This window comes from Mus musculus, chromosome 9 (assembly GCF_000001635.26).
Source record: "Mus musculus strain C57BL/6J chromosome 9, GRCm38.p6 C57BL/6J".
Taxonomy (NCBI): Eukaryota; Metazoa; Chordata; class Mammalia; order Rodentia; family Muridae; genus Mus; species Mus musculus.
The window spans coordinates 100,889,471-100,913,922 of NC_000075.6; the positions used below are offsets into that span (position 1 = coordinate 100,889,471).

The following is a 24,452-nucleotide window of genomic DNA, read 5'->3' on the forward strand; positions in this document are numbered from 1 at the left end:
TTATGTAACAGATTTTAGGCAGTTAAGCATTAAAAGGCTGTAATGTGAATTTGAGTTGCTATGAAAGAAATTTTACTTTTTTATTTCTAGGGTGAAGAAGCTGACGATGATGATATCTACAATGTTCTTTCCACCTTAAAGCGTTTAACTTCTTTTCACAAGTATGTCATATTTAGTATATTGGCCAGTGAATAGACTAAATGTAATATTTGACTTCTTACAAAAATGATGTATTTCCGAATATCAAAGTATAACAAATTTTGTTCATTCAGATTGTCTCTGAATTTTATTATGTTTAATTACTAGTGTCATGAGATTTATTGTTAATTTACTGAAAACTAATATTTAAGTACCAGATGCACTGTAAGCACTTTAATCAGTTCATATTTTTTAACAAAATAAGTGGACTTATTTAATATTCTAGAATTTTATGAGTAATTTTCAACTGATGGTATTTACAGTCTTGCTAAGGAAGAACTAAGATTGATAGGAAGGTTGAGAAACATTTGGAGAAGTCACGCAAGTCAGTCCTCTGGACTGGCAGGTCCTGGCTTGTCTCACTGTGCCTACAGAACAGGTGGGTTTGACTACAGATACAAAGGTGCACGTACGATGTGCTTTTACACTGTAGTCCACATATCCCTGGAATGAGTGTTACCTTCTCCACAAAGGAAGAGAAAGAAAATTGTTGTCACTTTTGACAATAATTCTAAAATGTAGGGTTTCAGTTGAGTGTGGTAGTGACCACCACTATATCCACCTACCTTTAAGGGAAAAGAATAGGCTCAGCTCAAGAGATGGAGGCTACCTTGTGTGACAGAACTGTATAGTGAGATCTCGTCTCTATTGATGAGTGAAATGAAGGAAAAGAAAGGAAAAACAGAAAATTCGAATTCTTTTCATATAATTAAACGTATTGGAACCACTTTTGAAACTAAACTCCTATTTTATAACATACCTTGTCATTAATGATAAAAATTGACAGTCATAGACAAAAAACTGAGTTAATAATGTAGTTCAAATTTTTCCCTTCAGAGCCAAGCCATGTAGCTTCAAGGCAGGATGCACTGGCTGCACTACATCTGCACTACTGCACTATACAATGAGTCCTGACAAGGATCTCCTTCAGAAGTCTGAAGGCCATAGAGATGGCTACACAATGGATTTTAAGTTTTCTCATATTTTCTATCCTCCTAATTCTGTCCATTTGATGACAGCAGATTTCTCTTCCAAATATACACATGTAATTATATATTTTAAACTGTTAAAGGGTTTTTTAAAAATACACTTTTAAATGTAGTAAAGTTGCATTCATATGCACTATGAATTTAGATTAACCATCTTAGTGGAAATGACATTAAATGTACAACTAGTGATTTATTTAATGTACTCTTTACCATCAGCTCTTGTTTCATTCTTTGTTTCTCTTTCACATTTGAATGTTTCCTTTATGGGTCTTATTCAGTTCTACAAGAAAATGAAATTTTTCTTTGTTGTTCTCTTACTAAAATTAAACTCAAGTTTAAATTGTCTTTTTTTCTAGATTAAGATTAAAATTAAAACTTTTGTTTATTTTAGTGCTCATGATCTCACTAAATGGGATCTATTTGGTAATTGCTACAGACTATTGAAGACTGGAATTGAACATGGAGCTATGCCAGAACAGGTAGGGAATTTTCAATATTCTTTCTGTGATTTAGGAAGTGATACTTAGGAATCAAAGGTTTTCCAAACCCTGTTGCAGAAAATAACTCTTAATCTGTAATCCAGCTAGCTCCTCTGACAGTTATTGTCCTAGTGATTGTAACTATTAGGTATGTCTTATATTGAAATGTTTAATATAAGAAAAGATAAACTAGTTCTATAACAGTATATCTTTAAAAATTAATGTTAAGGTAAACAATGCTGGAAAAACTATTAATTTCTGTAATATATTTCTGCATACTGGTTTTAGGCAGTTGTAAATACTGATGGCACCAGACCTTCATTAAACATGGCTTAATTTTGTAGTAAAAACCATTGTTTAAATGCCTATCGTAGCTATTAGAACTTATTGTATTCACATTCAAGTTGGAATGAAAAGGACAAGAATTTTTTTGCCTAATCTGAGACTTAAGTAATTATCTTAATTCTTTATGTGGAATAGAAGACTTACTTTATATATCATATCTTATAGATTTTCATGAGACATAACCTTATATTTATTGGGCTTAGGGATTATCTGGTTCATTCCCATTCGAGAGGGAAGTTTACATGATACCTTATTATTCTTACGGTGATTAGAATTTCAAGAAATAGAATGAAATGATAATTTTATATTAAAAGTCACAGAACACAGGTATGATGACATCTGTGTTTCGAACAACTTTGAAGAGTGCAGGGATGCCAGTCAAGACTCCATCACTAAATGTTTCTAATGTATAAAATAAAGAATAAACCGCAACCAAACAAACGCTTTTTTATTAGTAGAATAATTATTTCAGTTGTGTAACACGATTTAGGTATGTAACTTAGTGGCAGAGCACTTGTCTACTGTGTACAATACCATGGATTTGATTCCTAAACCTACAAAAAGTGAAAATTAAAAATGATTTAAACTTTCTTGATCCCACTTTTAATAAACACAGTGTTCCTAACTAGTTACTTGTCTTTGATTAGTGGAAAGAGGATAAAATCTGGGGGAAATGTATCACATTTTATGAATCAACAGGAAAATGAAGTTTGAAGCTATTTTCTTCTCACACTTGTTGAAGCTAAACTCAGATTTTTCTTCCACTATAGAATAAAATTAATGTGTTCACTTAATTGTGGCAAATGACTAAATATTTAACAAATTGTTTACTTCATTTATTAATATACTTTAGTTTTCTATTCTGTCTTCATCTCACTTTTCAGTGACCTAAATATAACTCACACATATTTTCAAGCTGTTTATCTTACAAAAGTAGTAAACGTATTCTTTTGGTTTTTTTCTTTTCTTCCTCAAGGAAAGAATAAAACTAACACATTTCTGTTTAATGGGATTATAAACCTGTCAACATTTATTTTTAATCCACAATCCATCATTAGTGTCTTAGCCACTGCTCTCATGACAGTCTTCATGATCCTGTTTTCTGCTCTTACCACTGCATAGGTGTTCTTTTTCTTCTGTTTATGTGTCTTGACTTTTCTTAGATTCCTATTCTGAGTCTTTAACCAGATGTATGAAGTTTCAAAGCATGACTACTAGATTGTGTTCTTGTACATGTTTACAGCTTTTACAAACACCTCCTAGGATACATAGAATTGAATGAAAACACTACTCAACTAATTTCTATATGAATGTTTAAGTACCCCTTTTCAGATTCCAGTTTTTGCTTTTATCTAGAGTCCAGAGATTTCCATTGAGATTTCTTCCTCTGAACAAGACCTCCAAGTACTACCAAACTTTTGCTAATGTTAACCCATCAGTTATGCTCAGTATTTTGGATGTGTCTAAAGACTAATTCTCTAGCTGTTTGGGAGGACTATATTTATCCTATCCTTGACTGTTTTTTTGTCCATTAGCTAAGCATCTCGTTAGCCATACTCTTCAGGAGGAGCAGAATGTGGCGTTGTCATTTCTAATGCCAGTAATAGTTTAGATGTCACAGTTTTAGGATAAATGGATGACCAAAAATTTTAAATTTACCTGTTCTAAGATTTTTTGGTATTTTAATTATTTTTAAGTCATATTAAAAAGATGTTCTTATAGGAAAACATGGTTTCTTTCATTACCTTCATGTCTATTTTTTTACACTTTTGCACTTTACATTCTATATTCACTACATGCATAAGTATATGTAAAAGTAACAGAAACATCAGTTACACCAGTTACTCCCAGCCCAGAGTAACATAGGAGTTACATGCTCTAACCTTCTTATCACTTTAAATAAGAAGCCTTTATGTTTTATGACAATTGTTATTCTGAAAAATGCCAGCTAGTTGTTTGATAAACTATTCTCAATTAATTTTATCTGGTTGTGGTATACTTCTATTTGGATTACACATTCTTGCAGGAATGAATATTAGGTGATATTCTATCCTCAGTGTATTATATCAAGAGGCACTGAATATGTATTATATATTATATATGTATTATGTATTATATCAAGAGGTACTGAAAATGACCAAAGTATTTTGTACCATTATTACATGTGCTAATAAAAGAGGAAGAAGAACAAAAAGAAACATAATCTCAATTTGTTCACTATTAGTGATATTAGATCACTTGGTTGAGATGGAATCTACCAAATGTTCCCTATATAGTTACATTGTCCTTTGTAACTCATAAGCTTTCAACAAGTTCTTTAAAAGTATATAAATAATACTGTTTCTTTGCAAAGTTTGACATTGTCTGAATCTGCTTTCATGATCATAAAACAGTTTCTAAAATAATCACTTTAATTTTCATTTTGTATTTGTTTGATGCCCTAGCATAAGGAAAAACTGTCTCTTAATTCGTTTACTCATTTTTGTATTTCAAAATAGTTTTTATTTTAGTATCCATATACTATTACTTTATATTTCATCATTATTGGTACTTATTTTGTTTCTTGTATTTTTGCAGATCTGTAAGTTCTTATGCTCTTTTCAAACAAGCTTCTATGTGCATTTAATACTTTTTGAGCACTTATAGTAAGCAGGATATATTTAAGCCACCTGTGCGAATAAATCCTTAACAATAAGAAGTATTTTAAAGACTGTTAGCGCTATAGAACAGCTAGTATTTACTGTAAAGAAACCAAATGTTCTAAATTACTTTATCTCCTCATACAATTTCTTATAAAGTAAAAGCAAAAAAATATTCAAAGTTATCCCTTTTTATTTGTTGCCTTGTGCCTATTTCTTACTAGTATTGACTTTATAAGGCAGTGAGATGGCTCACGCAGCAAGCCTGACAACCTAAGTGTGATTGCTTTAGAGAAGGGAGAGAACTGACTGCAGGCTGACCTGACTTCCACATGTATGCCATGGCATGTGCACACCCAGACACATACACAAAATATATACATATATGTGAGAAATATTCTTGATTAGCATCTGAGAAAAATAAAATATATTAAAACTCTGCATTAATGTGTAATTTTCATAGCTCCAAGAAGACCTTAAAAGTTTGAAAATCAATAAAGATCATTTATAGTATTTACTATAAAGCAAGACTGCCATATCCAGGGATTCCATCCCATAATCAGCTTCCAAACGCTGACACCATTGCATACACTAGCAAGATTTTGCTGAAAGGACCCAGATATAGCTGTCTCTTGTGAGACTATGCTTGGGCCTAGCAAACACAGAAGTGGATGCTCACAGTCAGCTATTGGATGGATCACAGGGCCCCCAATGGAGGAGCTAGAGAAAGTAACCAAGGAGCTAAAGGGATCCGCAACCCTATAGGTGGAACAACAATATGAACTAACCAGTACCTCCCGGAGCTCATGTCTCTAGCTGCATATATATCAGAAGATTAGTCTGCCATCAGTGGAAAGAGAGGCCCATTGGTCATGCAAACTTTATATGCCTCAGTATAGGGGAATGCCAGGGCCAAGAAGTGGGAGTGGGAGGGTGGGGGAGTGGGTGGGGGAGCGTGTGGTGGACTTCTGGGATAGCATTGGAAATGTAAATGAAATAAATACCTAATTAAAAAAAAAAAAACAATTGAGGCCAGGTGTAGCTAACATACCTTTAATCGTAGTTTTTACATTAATTCTCAGCTAGCCCTGTCTACATAAGTTCTACGTGGCTTGAACTCTATCTAAAACATATGTTACTAATGTGGGGACTCTCCAGTCATCATTCAAACTTAATTATAACTTCAGAGGCAGAGGCAGGCAGATATCTGTGAGTTTCAGGCTAGCCTGATCTACAAAGTAAATTCCAGGACTACTCAGTGAGACCCTGTCACGGGAGAGAGATGGGGGGGGGGGGGGGGAGGAGAGAGGGAGGGAAGGAAGGAAGGAAGGAGGGAGGGAGGGAGGGAAAGAAGGAAAAAAAGAAAGAGAGAGACAGACAGACAGACAGACAGACAGACAGACAGAAAGAGAAAACATGTTTACAATAAACTGAGTGTTATTTTAAGCCTTTACATATATTTATATGTTGTAAGCTGTATGAGATACATATAATTTATATATTTATTTATATACTACTAATAAAACTGAAACATGGAAAGTAATGTGCCTAAGGCCACATAGATACAGCACGCATACTAAAATCAAGCTTTCAAATTGCTTTCTTTGCTTTTCATTTTTCCAATTAATATGCTATAGCATTTGGTAGCCCAGGCTATGCTTCCACTCTTCCCATGCCTTCTCTTCCCTCACCCCATGCCCTCTGATGTTTGCTCTATATAAAAATTTTTTTGTATTGATCTTTTTTTCCCCAAATATCTTTTGGGCTGTTTCAATAGGAACTGTGGGGAGAGATTAGATGCTGGTACTTAACCCGTCATCATGAACTGGAAATCACCACATTATTCAGACTGAACATAATATAGGGGGTGAGTTTAATTTAAGTCAGGTTATTAATTTTGGATAGATTTGGCTTATTGTATATGTTGTTAAGAATCATACTTTCCGAGAAGACTGCACACTTACTGAGTTAGAACTTATTTCAGACACATATTTCTGATTTTTCCTCACACCTGGCCATACCAAAAACTTTTAAGTCATAGTTTAAAATTTTTGTTTGTTGGATTTTTGGGTTTTGGGTTGGGGTTTTTTGTTTTGGGGGGTTTGGGGGTTTTTTCTTTTTGGTTTGGAGGTTTTTGTTCATTTTGAAACAGATGTAGTCTATTTCTAGCCTAGCCGTAAACTCATGGAAATCTTCCTGCTGTGGCCTACCAGTTGCTACAAGTATAGGCATGTGTTATCATGCCTACTTCATTCTTTGACTTTGTGACAGAAAAGCAGTTTCTTCCAGGTCTAAGGATAAGCTTTTGTCTAATTGTGCTAAAACACAATTGGATATCAAGATGCAAAGCAAAAGAACCATAATCATACTTCCACACACCTTGTACAATTAGCAGATCAAACATGATGATGCATGCCTGTATTCTCAGCTACTTAGAAACCTAAGGCTGGAGGATCATTCGAACCAGGTTGGAGACAACCTAAACAACATAGCAAGGTGCCTGTGTCAAGATAAAATTATAAACACTCAGATTATAAATTTAAAAATCAAACCAGGTACAGTAAACTTATTTTTAAAATATGAGTTGTGGGCCAGCCAAAAACTGGGAGTTTGGGTTAACTAAGATTTCTCAGAAGCCTGTGAGGTTTCACAGGCCTATAATCTCAGCTGCTACAGTGACTGATCTAAGATGGTTACAAATTGAGGAATGGCCTTGGCTATAAATGGTAAGCCTGGGCAATGGTGAGACCCTGTCTCAAGATGAAGAATACAAAGAGAATTGAGGGTAGGGATACATAGCTCAGTTGTAGAGAAAGAACTTGCCTATGACACACATGACTATAGTTTCTTTTTTTTTTTAAATGCTGATACCAGATTGACTGCATGATGAGACACCACCACTACCTTTTTACAGGGGGGCGGGGGGCAAATGAAATCTGGAATGGTGAAAAACAGTCTTGTAGGTCAGAGTATTAGCCCAGAGCTCCAAGTTACATAATGACTGCCAAAAATTAAAGTTTAAAATAAATGTCACTGGAGGCTGGAGAATAGGCTGAGTGGTTAGGAATACTGGCTGCTCTTCCAGAGGAAACCGGTTCAGTTCCCAATAAGCATGTGACAATTCACAGCCATTTATACTTCTAGTTCTAAGAGATCAGACACTCTCTCCTTAGTAGACATAAGTATATAGACAAACATGCAAGGAAAGTACCCATACACATGAAATAAAATTTATGAAAGCAAATTACTTTTTTTTCTTAATATTTGGTGGAACATAAATAGTTATATTTAAGAATCCTATAGGGAAAACTGGGCAGTGGTGACACTTGCCTTTAATCCCACCACTTGGGAGGCAGAGGCAGGCAGATTTCTGAGTTCAACGCCAGCCAGTGCTATACAGAGAAACCCCCTCGAAAACCAAAAAAAAAAAAAAAAAAAAAAAAAAAGAATCCTATAGGACATGACTACAGTGAAGAATATATCTCAGAAGACATATAGTGGAACACCAGTTATAAAAATCTTATAAACGGCAAAATCACATATGTCATCATATGTGTTTGTAATTTAAAAATCAAAAACAACTGCTTTTTCAAAGCAAGGGCATAACATACATGAATTATAATAGACTGGTTGACCAGCATGTAAACTATAGGCAAAATGCTTAAGGTAGATGCAGAGTTATTAATACCATTTTAGTGGTCCTTAAACCAGGAATCTATTCAGTGCTTTGTTATGTTGACTTTTACATTGTTACTATTTTTTTAAAGTGCCACATATTCATTTAAAAAGCTAACAAAGTCTAACATGGTGCTGTATGCCTGTATTCAAGCACTTGGAGAGTAGGTAGAAACAGGAGAATCAAAGCCTCAGCTGCATAAAACCATATCTCCAAAACAAACAAAAAAACCAAGACCTGAGATGTAAGAGTGATTGCCCAGTCTCTATGAGGTCTCAAGACTGCCAATAAATAAATGAAACCTGGATCGTGAAAAAAAATCTAATGAACAGGTGGTCTGGATAGATGGCTCAGTGGCTAAGAGCATTGACAATTTGTGCAGAGCTCCTGAGTTCAGTTCTCAGCAACCACATAGTGATTCACAGTCATCAATAACGCCCTCTTCTGGTGTGACTGAAGACAGCGACAGTGTACTCATTCAAGGCTGCAAAGATGACTGCAGCAGTTGACATGCTCTGGCAGAGGATCTGAGTTGAGTGTCAGTCCCCTCACAGTGCCATCTGTAGCTTCAGTTCCAGAAGACCTGATCGTTATTTCTAGTTTTCAATGTTATTTACCCAGCATGCCTGTGGTTTTCATTCATGGTATACATGTAGACAAACACTCGTATCCATAAAATAAAAATGTGTTTAAACACATTTTTAGTCAACAATTAAGCTATTTATCTTTGTTATTAGCTTGTGATTTTTATAAGTAACATATAATAATGTCACTCTTCTACCAAATGACTTATTTTTTGTTTCCTGACACTTTTAAATAGATTTCAAATTTTCCTGCTAATAGTAAGATAATCACTATATTACCCAAAGAAAAATTCTTCTGAAAATAAAAAAGGTTACTATTAATTACTGTGGAACGAAACTGAGAACTAAGAATCGACAGGATGTGTGTTCAACTACTTGTAAAGTCATCTGTGAGCTAGCTTCTGCTTACTCACACTGGTTATGGCTATACTTAAATCCTGGGGAAACCTGGTTGCCCTTTACCAACAAAGCTTACTTTCGAATTTCCATTTTTCCTGTTTTACATTATTACAAGAATAGTTGGTGTATTTTTTTTTCAGATCCCTGGTACTGCATGTTCTTAGCATATACTAAAGATAAAAATCATTAAATCTTATAACTAAAGATAAAAATAAATTGAAACTATAATAAAAACAGACTTAAGGTAAATGGTTGCTTCTCTGGAAAGTTGATTTTTTGGGGGGTTTTGCTTGCTTGCTTGCTTGCTTGCTTGCTTGCTTGCCTTTTTTTTTTTTTTTTTTTTTCCTTCCTAGCGTTATCTTCTCTTGCTAGTTAAGTTGTGAGCATCTCTTTTTGCATCTTAACACTCAACCCTGAGTATGAATACTTAATTAAAGATTATTTATTTATTATATATACAGTGCCCTGTCTACATTATGTGAGCACACCAGAAGGGAGCACCAGATCACATTATAGATGGGAATGAACCCCATGTGGTTGCTGGGATTTGAACTCAGGACCTCTGAAAGAGCAGTCAGTGCTCTTAACCTCTGAGCCGTCTCTCCAGCCCTGAGTGTGTATACTTGGTTAGACCAATTATTGTGTCTAGTGTTGATGCTTATTTGACTTTTCATTTGATTGGAATTCATGTTTAAGCTCTTCTGTTTGGCAGAAAGCTGAGATCTTAGTAAATAACTACTTCAAAAGCCCCAAGAGTTTAGATAATATTTGCTAGCCTTTTATATTGGTATTTTAGTGGCTACTATGGTATAACACTTGAGTATTGTCCAAGTGGATACTAGTCTATGTCCTTTATAAATTTATATATCAAATTGTTTATATGGTTCCCTTTTCTCATTCTTTGCCTTTTTTGTTTGTTTTTCTGTAAACTTTTCAAACTGATACACAAACTAGAAGTTACACAGGAATGAAGTGATATCTGCCTGTTTCTTTGTTTCAAGATTATTAGCAGAACTTGTTCATTGAGTCTTTTGAGAAAATCACTTAAATAGGAAAGAAGAGGATACTTTAGATGTGGCATATATTGTGTTTGTGGAGAGGCTAGTGGTGCATTTGAATGCTTTAATATTAGACCTAAAGTCTTATAATATGTCCCATATTCTTCCCACTGTATACCAAACCTTCTTTTGACAGTAGTGTATATAGAGAGATTTCAAAATTAATATATTTGCACTGAATTTTTTATTGATTTTTTTCACTTTTTTGGATACTTGAAACATAGAAGTTTGAAAGTACTATCTCAGCATATCATGGGTTAATTGTGCACTAATCTGATTTCTAGTTCATTCTTTGGGAAGTCTTAACTGTATAAAAACTAGAGTTAAACCTTTTTTTTTTTTTTCTATTTTTTGTTTTTTTTTTTCGAGACAGGGTTTCTCTGTGTAGCCCTGGTTGTCCTGGAACTCACTTTGTAGACCAGGCTGGCCTAGAACTCAGAAATCGCCTGCCTCTGCCTCCCAAGTGCTGGGATTAAAGGTGTGTGCCACTACCGCCCGACGAGTTAAACCTTTATGGACTGTAATTTTGTACTGGAGTATTCCATAGTTCTGATTGTCTATTTAAACTTATACGATCTGGCCACTGTGTGAATGTCCCACTGCACTACATACTTACTTCTCTCACTCCTCAATGACCTATAGAACTTTAAGTATTGTTCCACTCCACTGAATGACTCGGTTTTTGTTTGATATTTAAAATTTATTTATTGTATATTTATCAGTGCTCTATCCATGAGTATACTTGCATGCCAAAAGAGGGCATCAGATCACATTACAGATGGTTGTGAACAACAATGTGTGTGCTGGGACTTGAACTCAGGACCTCTAGAAGTGCAGCCAATGCTCTTAGATGCTGAGCCACTTCTCCGGCTCTGGAATTGCTAATTTGTTAAAAATCACTTTTGTATGTTTGTGCTTCAGTATCTTTCTTCAGGGACTTGAATTTCTTGTACAGATCTTTCACTTGCTTGGTTAGAGTCACAGCAAGATATTTTATATTATTTGTGACTATTGTGAAGTGTGTCATTTCCCTAATTTTTTTCTCAGCCCATTTATCCTTTGAGTAGAGGAAGGCTAATTCCTCTACTCAATTTTATATTTAGCACTTTGACCTCCCAAATTTCCACCTGAGAACTCCTACCGCTGATAAACAACTTCAGCAAAGGAGCTGGATATAAATTTAACTTCCAGGCATTTCTTTAAGAAAAAGATGTTACTACAGGTTTTATTCTTTGTCACTTTTTTTTAACTTAATACATAATGATACTTTTTATGTTGACTTACGGTTTTTAAATGTATATAGATTTTTTGTCACCACCACAATAATAATATAAATGTGTCACCATCACACACAATTGCATTCTATTGTCCCTTTACTTTCTCACACACTTATAACTTGAGCACCACCAGTCTATTTCATTACTATACTTTTATCATTTTGAAGTTCAAAAAAGTAACCATATAGTACAGAATCCCTTAGGGCCTAGTGTGTTTCACTCAGCATAATGTCTCTGAGGTTAATCCAAAATGGTTTTGTGAACCAGTAGTTGCTTTATTTTTACTGCTGATTAATATTCCACTGTTTTGATTCTTCATTATTTGTTTTACCCATCAATGATGTGAAAGATGTTCTAGTTATTTCCAACTTTTATCTCTCAAAATTAAGACAGTTTTGAGAATTTGTGTATGGATTTTTATCAACATAGTTTTCATTTCTGTAAAAGAAAGACCGGTGAATGCAACTGCTAAGTCTTTTCTGTGTTTCACTTTATTTTCTGCCAAGCTGTTTTAATGGCTGACTACATACGTTACTACCCTTAAGGGATGAGAGGTGGTGATCTAACCTACATTGATCTTGTCAGTAATCTTTACCTTAACTGTTCTACTTACTATGCAGTAGCATGTACCTGTGCTCTTAACTCAGGATATATTTGACTAATTCTAATGATTTTAAACATTTATCATCATCTTCTTTGACAACTATATTGATTACTCACATTTGAGGGTTCTTTTTAGTGGTGTTGTCACTCATTTAAACCCCAGATTTAACTGCTAGGAAACTGAACGGCAGTCATTATAAAGAGACTGGTGTTTTATTTGTTTCCATTTTTTTTGTCATGTGCAAACTAACTATATTTGATTCTCTTCTTAAGGTCTCTAAACATAAAGATTAAAATGTTTATTGGCTGATAAATTTTTCACAGTTTTAAATATTTTCTACATACACAGACACTATACTGTACATGAATGTTGCACATAATTTTTTCATTCTTATTTTCTGTATTATTTATTCAAGCTTCATTTTTTATACAAATTCAGTTTTTTTAAACTTAAATAGTCTAGAAGCTTATTTCTTGTCCTCGTTTTTATCACTAATCCAGTATACTTTTAAGATATATGGTATTAAATCAGACTGGAAAAACTAGCCTGTAATCCCAACACTTTTGAGATATATAGGCAGAATGATGAAAAATTCAAGTTAGTGGGCAGTGGTAGCACACTCTTTAATCCCAGCACTCATGAGGTAGAGGTAAGTGGCTCTCTTGAGTTTGAGGCCAGCCTGGTCTACAAAGCTAATTCCAGGACAGCCAGGGACACACACACACACACACACACACGACAAAACAAAAATAGTTCAGGGTTATCTTTGTCTACATGGCAAATTTTAGATCATCTTGAGCTAAAACAAAACACAAATAAGTTATCATGAAGTGGAGGAAGTGGAGTGATTCTTACTTTCTCAGTTTGCTAATGAGAAATTAAAAGTCCATTATATACTTTCCATTATAAAATTATCAAAATGTCCTAGTAACAATTTTATGTTGGCTAATTTAATGCTAGCTTCTATAATAGCTAATATCAATTTTTTGAACAATTTCAATATAGAAATATATGTCAATATAGAAAAAATGCACTGTAAAGTACATCTAAGGAGTAGAGTATAATTGTCCTTCCAGTCATTCTGAGCCCAAAGTTCCTGGACATTGGTGTCTAGCAAGTATAAGGCTAAGAAATAAATGACACAGGATGCTTTCCAGCTTAATGTACCCAAAAACGTTTCCTACAAATTAGTGTTTTCTTCCCAGGAAGAGCAAATATGAGAACAAAGAAGAGAACTGAAGGAAAATCTTTGATACTTGTTATTTACCACAACAGTGGTCTTTTCAGCAAGACAGTGTTAACAAAGTTAGGGCACATAGAAAAATCTTAGATGGTGCTGGCACAACTGGCGGTTATCATGTAGAAGAATTCGAATTGATCCATTCTCATCTCCTTATACAAAGCTCAAGTCTAAGTGGATCAAAGAACTCCACATAAATAAAACCAGAGACACTGAAATTTTTTTATCTAAGTTTTCTTTAATTAGATATTTTCTTTATATACATTTCAAATTTCAAATGCTATCCCAAAAGTTCCCTATACCCTCCCCCCGCCCTGCTCCCCTACCCACCCATTCCCACTTCTTGGCCCTGGTGTTCCCCTGTACTGGGGCATATAAGTTTGCAAGACCAAGGGCCTCTCTTTCCACTGATGGCTGACTAGGCCATCTTCTGCTACATATGCAGCTAGAGATATGTGCTCTGGGGGTCCTGGTTAGTTCATATTGTTGTTCCACCTATAGGGTTGCAGACCCCTTCAGCTCCTTGGGTGCCTTCTCTAGGTCATCCATTGGAGGCCCTGTGTTCCACCATATAGATGACCATGAGCATCCACTTCTGTATTTGCCAGGCACTGGCATAGCCTCATACAAGACAGCTATACTAGGGTTCCTTCATCAAAATCTTGCTGGTATATGCAATAGTGTCTGGGTTTGGTGGCTAGAGACACTGAAATTTATAGAGGAGAAAGTGGGGAAAAGCCTCAAAGATATGGGCACAGAGGAAAAATTCCTAAACAGAACAGCTATGGCTTGTGCTGTAAGATCAAGAATCGACAAATGGGACCGCATAAAATTACAAAGCTTTTGTAAGGCAAAAGATACTGTCAATAAGACAAAAAGGCCACCAACAGATTAGGAAAGGATTTTTACGAATCCAAAATCTGATACCGGACTAATATCCAATATATACAAAGAGCTCAAGAAGCTGAACTCCAGAAATTAAAAAATGGGGTACAGAGCTAAATAAAGAATTCTCAACTGAGGAATACCAAAGGGCTGAGAAGCATTTGAACAAATATTCAACATCCTTAATCATCAGGGAAATGCAAATCAAAACAACCCTGAGATTCCACCTCACACCAGTCAGAATGGCTAAGATCAAAAATTCAGGTAACAGCAGATGCAAGATGTTCCAAATGATAATAAGGACACATGCCCCACTATGTTCATAGCAGCCTCATTTATAATAGCCAGAAGCTGGAAAGAACCCAGATGTCTTAACAGAGGAATGGATACAGAAAATGTGGCACATTTACACAATGGAGTACTACTCAGCTATTAAAAACAATGAATTTATGAAATTCTTAGGCGAATGGGTGTATCTAGAGGATACATCCTGAGTGAGGTAACCCAATCACAAAAGAACTCACTTGATATGCACTCACTGATAAGTGGATATTAGCCCAAAAACCTAGAATACCCAAGATACAATTTGCAAAACACAGGAAAATCAAGAAGAAGGAAGACCAATGTGTCAATATTCATTCCTCCCTAGAATAGGGAACAAAATACCCATGGGAGGAGTTACAGAGACAAAGTTTGGAGCTAAGACAAAAGGATGGACCATCCAGAGACTGCCCCACCCGGGGATCCATCCCATAATTAGCCACCAAACGCAGATACTATTGCATATACCAGCAAGATTTTGCTGAAAGGACCCTGATATAGTTGTCTCTTGTGAGGCTATGCCAGTGCCTGGCAAATACAGAAGTGGATGCTCACAAGTCATCTATAGGATGGAACACAGGGCCCCCAATGGAGAAGCTAGAGAAAGTACCCAAGAAGCTGAAGGGGTCTGCAACCCTATAGGTGGAGCAACCATATGAACTAACCAGTACCCCCAGAACTCGTATCTCTAGCTGCATATGTAGCAGAAGATAGCCTAGTTGGCCGTGACTGGGAAGAGAGGCCCCTTGGTCTTGCAAACTTTATATGCCTCAGTACAGGGGAATGCCAGGGCCAAGAAGTGGGAGTGGGTGGGTAGGGGAGTAGCGCAGGGGGAGGGTATAGGGGACTTTTGGGATAGCATTTGAAATGTAAATGAAGAAAATATCTAATAAAAAATTTTTTTTAAAAGAAAAATCTCTTTGGCCTGTTTAGTTTTTTACTGCTGGTCTTACTTCATCTATGCTCCATAGGCATGATCTTACAGGATAGATGACTTCTGGACAAGTTAGAGATAATATTTTTTTATGGGAGATGAAATACAAAAATGACTATTTAGCTATGTGGAAAAGTTCTGGATTCCCTTTGACATCCAATCAGCTATGTTGTTATATAAATATGCCAGTGATAAAGCAAAATGTTTCCCAGTCGATGACAGCTAGCTTTTTATTCTAAGATAATGTAGTAGAGTCCTTTTAAAGGTAAGCTTGTATTGCCTGTACATGCAATATGTTCTTCTAGCTGGGTGGGAGAGGAAGTGCCTAGCCTCACAGAGACTTGAAGTGTCAGGGTGGGGGGGATACTCAGAGGGTTCCCCACACACTCAGAGGAGAAGGGCATAGGGGATGGTGGAAGGATTATGGGAGGGGTGACCAGGAGGGAGCAGTAAATGGGATATAGGCTAAATAAGTAAAAAAAATGAATTAATTAATTAAAGTGATAATAAATAAATAATTATTATTAATAATGAGGGTGAGTAAACCTGTGAAGACTACGAATATGTAGTACATTAAAATGAAAAGCACTCTGAAGTAGTAACTAAATGTCAGGCATTCACACACCCACCTCCAAGAAGCTTTTAGGAAACTAAGTGCTTTAGGAACTGCGAGTGTAATAAGTCTATAGAAGATGAATAGGGAAGGAATTTATGTTTGTATATATTCAAATAAGTGATATAAACAAAACTAAGCAATTTTGAACATTATTTACTTTCTAGATCTTCATTTTCTATTAATTACTATTGATCTGAATGTCTGTTTTATAATAATTTAATAATTCATGTTTCGAATTTATAGAGGGTTTTTTGTTTTTGTTTTGGAATCAGGCTTCTATATATGTTTATATACATATATATATATACATACATATATATAAATGTATGTGTGTGTGTGTGTGTATTTTATTTAATTCCAAATGTTATCACCTTTCCTCTTCTTCCTCCCCGAGTTCTTCACCCCTTCCAGCATTCCCCTTCCCTTGAGGATCAAGTTTCTACAGGATTAAGGGCATCCTCTCCCACCAAGGCCAGAAAAGGCAGTCTTCTGCTACTTATTTACCAGGGGCTACCCACAAACCACCCCATATTTGCCCTTTGGTTGGTGGCTTAGTCTCTGGGAGCTCCCAGGGGTCCAGGTTAGTTGATACTGTTGTTCTTCCTATGGGATTGCAATCCCCGTCAGCTCCTTTTGTCTTTCCCCTAACTCTTCCATAAGGGTCTCAGTCCATTGGTTTGGCTGTGTCTGCCTCTGTCTCAATCAGCTACTGGTAGAGCCTCTCAGAGGATAGCCATGCTAGACTCCTGTCATGGAATGAATCCCAAGTAGAGCCAGTCACTAGATGGCCTTTTCTTCAGTCTCTGCTTTAATTTTGTCTCTGCTTTTCCTTTAGACAGGAAAAATTCTGGGTCAGAAATTTTGTTGATGGGTAGGTGGCCCCATGCCTCAACTAGAGGCCATGTTTATCTATTGGAAGTGGTCTCTTCAGGTTCCATCTTCCCACTGTTGGGCATTTCAGCTGAGGTCATCCCCATTGAGTCCTGGGAGCCCCTCACATCCCAGGTCTCTGGGATTTTCTAGAGGTTCCCTTTGCTTCCTACTGTGGCACCTGCATATTTCCATTTTCCTGGCCCCCTGGGCTTCTCTCCTGTCTGCCCCCCACACCTGATCCTGCCGCCCCTTTTCCTCTCCACCTCCCCTCTCCCACTCAGATCCCTCCCTACTTCTGCCTCCTGTGATTATTTTGTTCCCCCTTCTAAATGGAATTGAAGTATCCACACTTGGGCCTTCTTATTGGATCAATCCTAGGGCTTTGTGTGTTCAACCAGGTCCGTTGCACTAAGCAGCACAGTAGCTTACTTCAAAGAAAGTTTGTATATCTTGTCTATTCCTTCCACTAAAACCTTCTCATCTGTGTACTTGATAGTAAATTAGAATTTATTCAAAAGTATCTCAAAACTCCAAGATTTGTAGATATATATTTGATATGTATATATTTGATATGTTGATTTTGCTGCTGCTGCTGCTGTTGTTGTTGTTGTTGTTGTTGTTGTTGTTGTTGTTGTTGTTGAACTTAGTATCAACATGTAATTTGTTTTGTATGGTATTGTAGTTTATTGTGTTTTAGTAAAAACACCAGATAAATTTGTTGGATAAAATAATAGAATAATATTATTTACACTTCATTGCAATAAATGCATACTATGTATTTAAACTAAAATGTATTGAAAGACCTGTTCCGGGCAGTGGTGGCGCAAGCCTTTAATCCCAGCACTTGGGAGGCAGAGGCAGGCGGATTTCTGAGTTCGAGGCCAGCCTGGTCTACATAGTGAGTTCCAGGAGAGCCAGGGCTATACAGAGAAACCCTGTCTCGAAAAACCAAAAGAAAAGTTAAAAAAAGAAAAGAAAAGAAAGACCTGTTCCATGCTGGAGGTGAAACTCATGTGTAAGGCTGTGTTTACTGCTCAGTCAATGGTGGGTTCTGCCCCAAATTAACTTTTATGTTATGATGCTTGATTGGTTTTACTTCCTTGATTTTTATTCTCTATAGAGAGTAGGGATCAAAGACTTCACGAGGCTATTTCATGAAACAAGAGGAATTCAGTTATGGATATTAAAAAGGAAGGAAGGAAGGAAGAAAAAAAGAAAATAGAAAGGTGGATTAAAGTAGAATAGGCTACTTTATTGGTTAGTTGACTGATAGCAAAATCACTATGTAGTTCAGTCTGGCTTAGAACGTGCCATACAGTCCACATTGTCCTGGGACCCCCGTGTGCTAGATAGAAACATGGAGCCCCATGCCAGCACTTCTTAGTCATTTTTAAAAGTGTTAAGAGGTCCTGAACAATAAAATTTCTGAAAACCTATCCCCTAGAAAAAGATGTGCACAGTATATTAAGAGGTGTATATTAAATGGTTAATACTAATTATCCATAATGATCTAAAACTCAGAGGATGTAAAAATTTATCATCAATAGAATAATTAGGGGTATATTCTAAATAATTTACTAAAATTTAACAATCTATAGGTATATACACTATGCGTAAATTTTAAACATGAGTGATAAAACAAACTCAAAGTAATACGTATAACATTATTTTTTATGTATTGCTCATAACTGTTCATAGTAAAGTTGGAGGAGGCATTTTAGATAATGCAAATACAGTGGCTGATGTGTAAGCCAGATCACTCTTCAGTCTAGAAGAAGAAGGAGGAGAAGGTGCCAGCACAGACATGCGATGCCTTGGTGGCATGGGTGGTGGCTACCAAACTGGCTTTGCTTTATTTTAGCTCATTAAGCATAGAGCTTTGTTTATGCAATTTTTATACAAGTATTATATCTTGCTTTGAAATAAGTACAATGTCTTCTTTAAATGTAGACAAAATACTTTCATAAATTTCTTTTAACTAACACTGTGCAAACAAATTGTCTCTTATTTAAACTTTTTCATTAAAATTTTGTTTTCCATTTGATACAGATAGTCGTACAAGCACTGCAGTGTTCCCATTACTCAATTCTGTGGCAGTTGGTGAAAATTACTGACGGATCTCCTTCCAAAGTAAGTAAGAGCTTCTGTAGGCAAAAGGGTTTATAAAAATAATAACTGTACTAAACTAATTTAACATGTTCCATAAGTTATCATCTTTCTAAAATAATAATTTATTCTTAATCAGTTCTTGCTTTATGTGTGTGTTGTTCTTCAACCAGTAGTTACAAAACATACCTTTACTCATGTGTACACATAGATTTTTTTTTTAAAGCACAAAATAAAAACATTTGTAAGAAACTGCAGCACTGTTATTTCATTTCTGTTAGAAGACAAAGGGTGCTATAAACCAAAGCTCTTAAAGACAGTGAGAAGGGGAGGATGAGCCGTCTAACAGTCTACAGCTTTCGACTCTGGGCCAGGCTAGTAAACATGAGCTACAGATTACTTGATAATTCTGGGTCTCTGGTCATATGAAGCTGAATAGAAAGCACAGGATAGAAAGTAAAAGTAAAACATTGCTCGATTTTAATAGTTTTTATAAAAGTACAAACATATTGACGTTTTCTCATTGATGGTCACTTCTAATCTAAAGTCTCATTAAGTCCCTTGAAGATACAGGCTGTCTCTTTCATAAACTCAAGATCCAGAAGAGATAGCTCTGATTTAATGGTAAGCACACACCAGCTCCACTTGTGGTGAGGCTTTAAAACCAAAAGATAAAAAACAAAAAACACCTACTTAAAATTTGTCATCCCTTAAAGGGAAGAATGTCTCTGATTAAACTTAGAAACATGAACTAGTTTCCACAGAGAACCCTATGTCAGAGGTAAAAATCTTACTGAGGTTTTAAGAGTTCTGAAGTGATTTCCTCAAACACCTAACAATCAAATTTTGGTTGGTTGGTTTTGGTTTGGTTTTTGAAACAGGGTTTCTCTTTAGCCCTGGCTGGCCTGGAATTCACTTTGTGGACCAGGCTGGCCTGGAACTCACAGAGATCTATCTGACTCTGCCTCCTAAATACTGAGATGACCCATCAGTACCTGACTAAATCTTCTAAAATCACATGGCTTAGAGAATTTTTAGCAAATACAATTTTATTGCAAAAAGAGGGAAAACTTTTAAACCTGTCTAACATAAATATAAAATTTTCAATTGTTTCATGAAATTAAGATTGGAACATATAAGTAAAAAGCAAATATGTAAAGAGCTAAATAAAACTACTAATATGTGTGGATATCCTCAACGTATGCTCTTAATATGAGCATTCAAGAGCCAGGTGCTAGGATGAAAGCCTGCTAGCTCAGCTCAGAAACAGAGAAAGCACCCAGGTGACCTTTCTACTCCACCAGTGTCTTAGTATCTTGTTCCCAAAGACCCTCCTTTCTGTTTCCTTCTCCCTGTCACTCCCTGTCAGCTGGATGCTTGCTCCACCTCTTGATCTAGGGTTGATTTTATTTCACTTTTGGATTAAAGGTATGGTGTGCTAGGGCCAAGCCACACCACAACAAGGTTTTTCCACTTTACAATCTTAGAGTTCACAGTGTGATCTAGAAGCAGTCAATTCCTCAAAGATCATAAATGGGTAATATTTATTCGTTGATAGCTTATAGCCCAGTTATGACACACAGCTAGGATTTGTGCCTAAGGATATTTAAATAAGTATAATTTTATTTATATGTCTCACTTGTAGCTCCAGTTGAAATATGCAGAAGGCTAATACTAATACAACTAAAACCTTGATTTTTCCTCTTTATTTCTTGAAATGTACATATTGATAAACTTACAATTTTAACTGTGGATCTGCAGACATAGCTTAGTGGTTAAGAGCCCTTGCAGATGGCCTGGCTTCTTTTCCCAGCACCTACATATCACCTCACAACCATCTTCAACCCTACTGCCCTCTTGTGGTTCAGTGTGGATCAAGCACACAGTGCACATATGTGTGCAGTTACACATAAGATTAAAATAAGTCAGGCTTTTTTATTTTTGAATGTTAACAAAGTATTTTCCTGTTGTCATTTAGAAACAATCTCAAAATATATTGCATGAAGTAATTTTGCTTTGTTGAAAAGAAAATGCTCAGAATAGACTGGATAATTGAGCTAGTAGTAAGGAAATAAGCCAACTGGTCACCATTTGTTTCCCTGGTCATCAGTTAGTTCCAGAAACTTATTTAAAACCTCTGAAGATGTTTTTATTTGGTTTGGTTTTGGTTTTTGTAGGTTGTTTTGTTTTGGTTGGTTGGTTTTTGGGGGGTTTTGTTTGTTTTTTTGTTTTGGTTGGTTGATTTGACTTTTTAAGACAGGGGTTTCTCTGTAGACCAGGCTAGCCTCAAATTCACAGAGATTCACCTGCCTCTGCCTCCTGAGTATTGGGATCAAAGACATGTGCCTCTGTCACCTGGCTAAAGTTGTGTTCTTAGTGTGGTGTATGCTCATTTAAAAGAAGAAAAAGCTACCAAACGTTGCTGAGCTGCATGTCCACCTCGGCTCTGGGGCGCCTGGAGCACTGCCGGCCGGCTCAGTACTCAGTGAGTAAAGGGGGTCCTCAGTCTGGAGGGGAAAAGTAGAGTCTGGGACGGTTGTAGTTCCAGCCTCCTGCGGTGCCACTGGCATCTGCGCCAAGTAGGAAGAGGAGAGCAGATCCTGGTACCAGGCTGGACCTGTTTGGTTCCAAGTGAGTGAGGGCCGAGAATATGGAGGGGCTGGAAAGAGAGAAGGCCTCCTTGGGACATTTAGGCCTCCTCCTTTATGAGGACGGCCTCCCCAAGGACAGTGTTTACTTGTTCAGACTGCTTACTTTGATGGTAGGTGTGAATGCACACATTACTTAGGACAAACCAGGGGTTAAAGACCTTTTTCGAGAGGAAATGCTCATTGGCTGAACACTATATAGATGCCTTGTTAGCATGGAGAACTCCAGGTTTTTATGCTACATGATTGAATGCTTTGGTCCTCTCAGTGGGTTATCATGGCTACATGTCCCAGAGCAGACAGAGTTATAGTAGGCCCTACTACCATTCTCAATCTCTAGACTCACAGGGTTTGAGCTCACTCAACCTTACCAGTTCTTCTTTGTGGTGTCACGGTTCATTTCTCCGACAAAATATCACTAGCTATGGGTAGTCACTGCAAATGTTTTAATATTTTTCTTTTAGATTTTTTTCTTTTTCTTGTTTTCAAGACAGGGTTTCTCTGTATAGCTGTGGCTGTCCTGGAACTCACTCTGTAGACCAGGCTGGCCTTGAACTCAGAAGAGGCCTCCCAAGTGCTGGGATTAAAGGTGTGCGCCACCACTGCCCGGCCTTCTTTTAGTGTTTTTAAAAATATTTTTCTAATCTCATGTAGATCCATCTTTCTTTTCAATTAGTACATTTTTTTAATTATGAAATGTTGCTACAAGCTGTGGTAGCACAGGCCTTTTATCTCAACACTTGAGAGGCAGATCTAAGAAGCAGGTAGATCTAAGAAAGAAATGGAGTCAGAGCAAGAAAGATGAGAGAGAGAGAGAGAGAGAGAGAGAGAGAGAGAGAGAGAGAGAGAGAGATTGATTGATTGATTATTGGTGGGCTGGGGAGGTTGCTCAGTGGTTATAGCCCCAGCTGCTGTTCCAGGGAAGCCATGTTCAATTTCTAGTACCCTTATGGCAGCTAATGTAAGAAGCTAACAACTATTTGTAATTCCGGTCCCAAGGGATCTGACATTCTCTTCTAGTTTTGCATACACAGACATGCAAGCAAAACACCATACACATAAAGTTAAAAAAAAAATTGCAGAGGGCTGTGTACATACTTCAGTTGGAAGAGTGCTTGCTTCACTGCATGATGCCTGAGTTCAGTCACCAGAACACATAAACACACTGATGCATGCCTGTAATCACAGCTGTCAGAGGACACTGATGCATGCCTGCAATCGCAGCTGTCAGAAGGTAGAAGCTGGAGGATCAGGCATTTAAGGTCATCCTCAAGTTTGATAGGCTATGTGAGGCCCTTTCTCAAGAAAATAAAACAATACTTCTAGGTATAGTAATGATTGCCTTTAGTGGGCCCAAAGTTAGACACTGTCTCAAAGAAACTTCATTTCTACTGTTTTTCAAACTTCTTTTAAAATAAAGCCAAAGAAATAAAAATAACTTTAAAAGATGCTCCTGGAAGCTATTCCTGTATTCTTTTACAGTTTCATACATATGTATGTCTTTGATCAGAGCCCACCTGTAGTCCTTCTTCCCTCCTCCTCTCATCAGACCCTTTCCCAAAAAACTCTCCTCCCTCTTTGGGTTTGGGGGTCAGGAGCTGCTGCTGCTGCTGCTGCTGCTGCTGCTTATTTTGGTCCTTTTTGTGACTCATTGCCTTTAGAGTTGCCTGCGTGTATGTGGGTAGAAACTTATTCCTCGAACAACTGTAAGTTGAAAGTAGCTATACCACCAAAGAATATGATTCCCCTCACTCCAGCAACCATTTATTAGCTATAGGGCCCCAGGAGTAGGGCCTTATGAAGGAAGCTCTCCCCTCCTCTACCCATAATAGGATATTTGTGGGCCTAGTCTTGTGTAGGTACTCCTTGCTAATGAGCTTTTGGGTGCAGCACCCATCATGTCTAAACTACAGCATGTCATAGTACTTCTTCTCATCCTCTGGCTCATGCATTCTTTCTAATCCCTCTTCCAAGATATTCCATGGGCCTGGAGGGAATGATATAAATGTCCCATTTATGGCTAAGCATCCAACAGTCAATCTCAGTATGTTGACCAGTTAAGAACCTCTGAATCTATTTCCACAGCAAAGAGAAGCTTCTCTGACTGAGAAGAGCACTAATCTATGGAAATGCACATAAATATTTAAATGACAGCTTGACATAATGCCCATTTATCAAAACAAGAATAGTAGGTTCACCCTGGGGCTCACAACCTCCCCAACCATGAGCTTTTGGCCAGTTTTCAGTACAAGGTATGAATTCTTCCTGTAGAACGGTCCTCAAACCCAACCAGAAACTATGTGGATAGTCCCATAGAAATGATGCCACTGTGATACCAATGGTCACGTAAGCTAGCAGTCATATTACAGCTTTCAGAGTTCACAACTGACAGTTGATGACCTCTCCTCTCAGCCTACAGAACAGCTTCTGGCTAAGTTCAGCTTGATTTCTCTGTCCTACATCTAAAGTTTACGTTGTCTTCAGTTGCAAGGTCTTCTCATACCATGCTGGTAGGCAACTAAAACTAGTGACAGAAGACCATATTGTTTTGGGGACCTCCCTCATCAATTCAAAAGCAGTA

At 36.8% G+C, this 24,452-nt stretch overlaps 1 protein-coding gene across 9 annotated transcripts in view; it reads left to right on the forward strand.

The window, feature by feature from the left end:
- The window catches only part of Stag1 (stromal antigen 1), a 360,836-nt gene that overhangs the window by 291,762 nt on the left and 44,622 nt on the right, over positions 1–24,452 (forward strand). For 8 of the 9 annotated variants that reach the window (XM_006510924.3, XM_006510923.3, NM_001357265.1 and 5 more), the window contains 3 exons: positions 91–161; positions 1,579–1,666; positions 19,167–19,247. In XM_006510924.3, the coding sequence (XP_006510987.1) occupies positions 91–161; positions 1,579–1,666; positions 19,167–19,247 (240 nt within the window). Of the gene's footprint in view, positions 1–90; positions 162–1,578; positions 1,667–6,427; positions 13,633–19,166; positions 19,248–24,452 lie in introns of those variants that run through there. The other variant, XM_011242692.3, reaches the window with a different exon arrangement.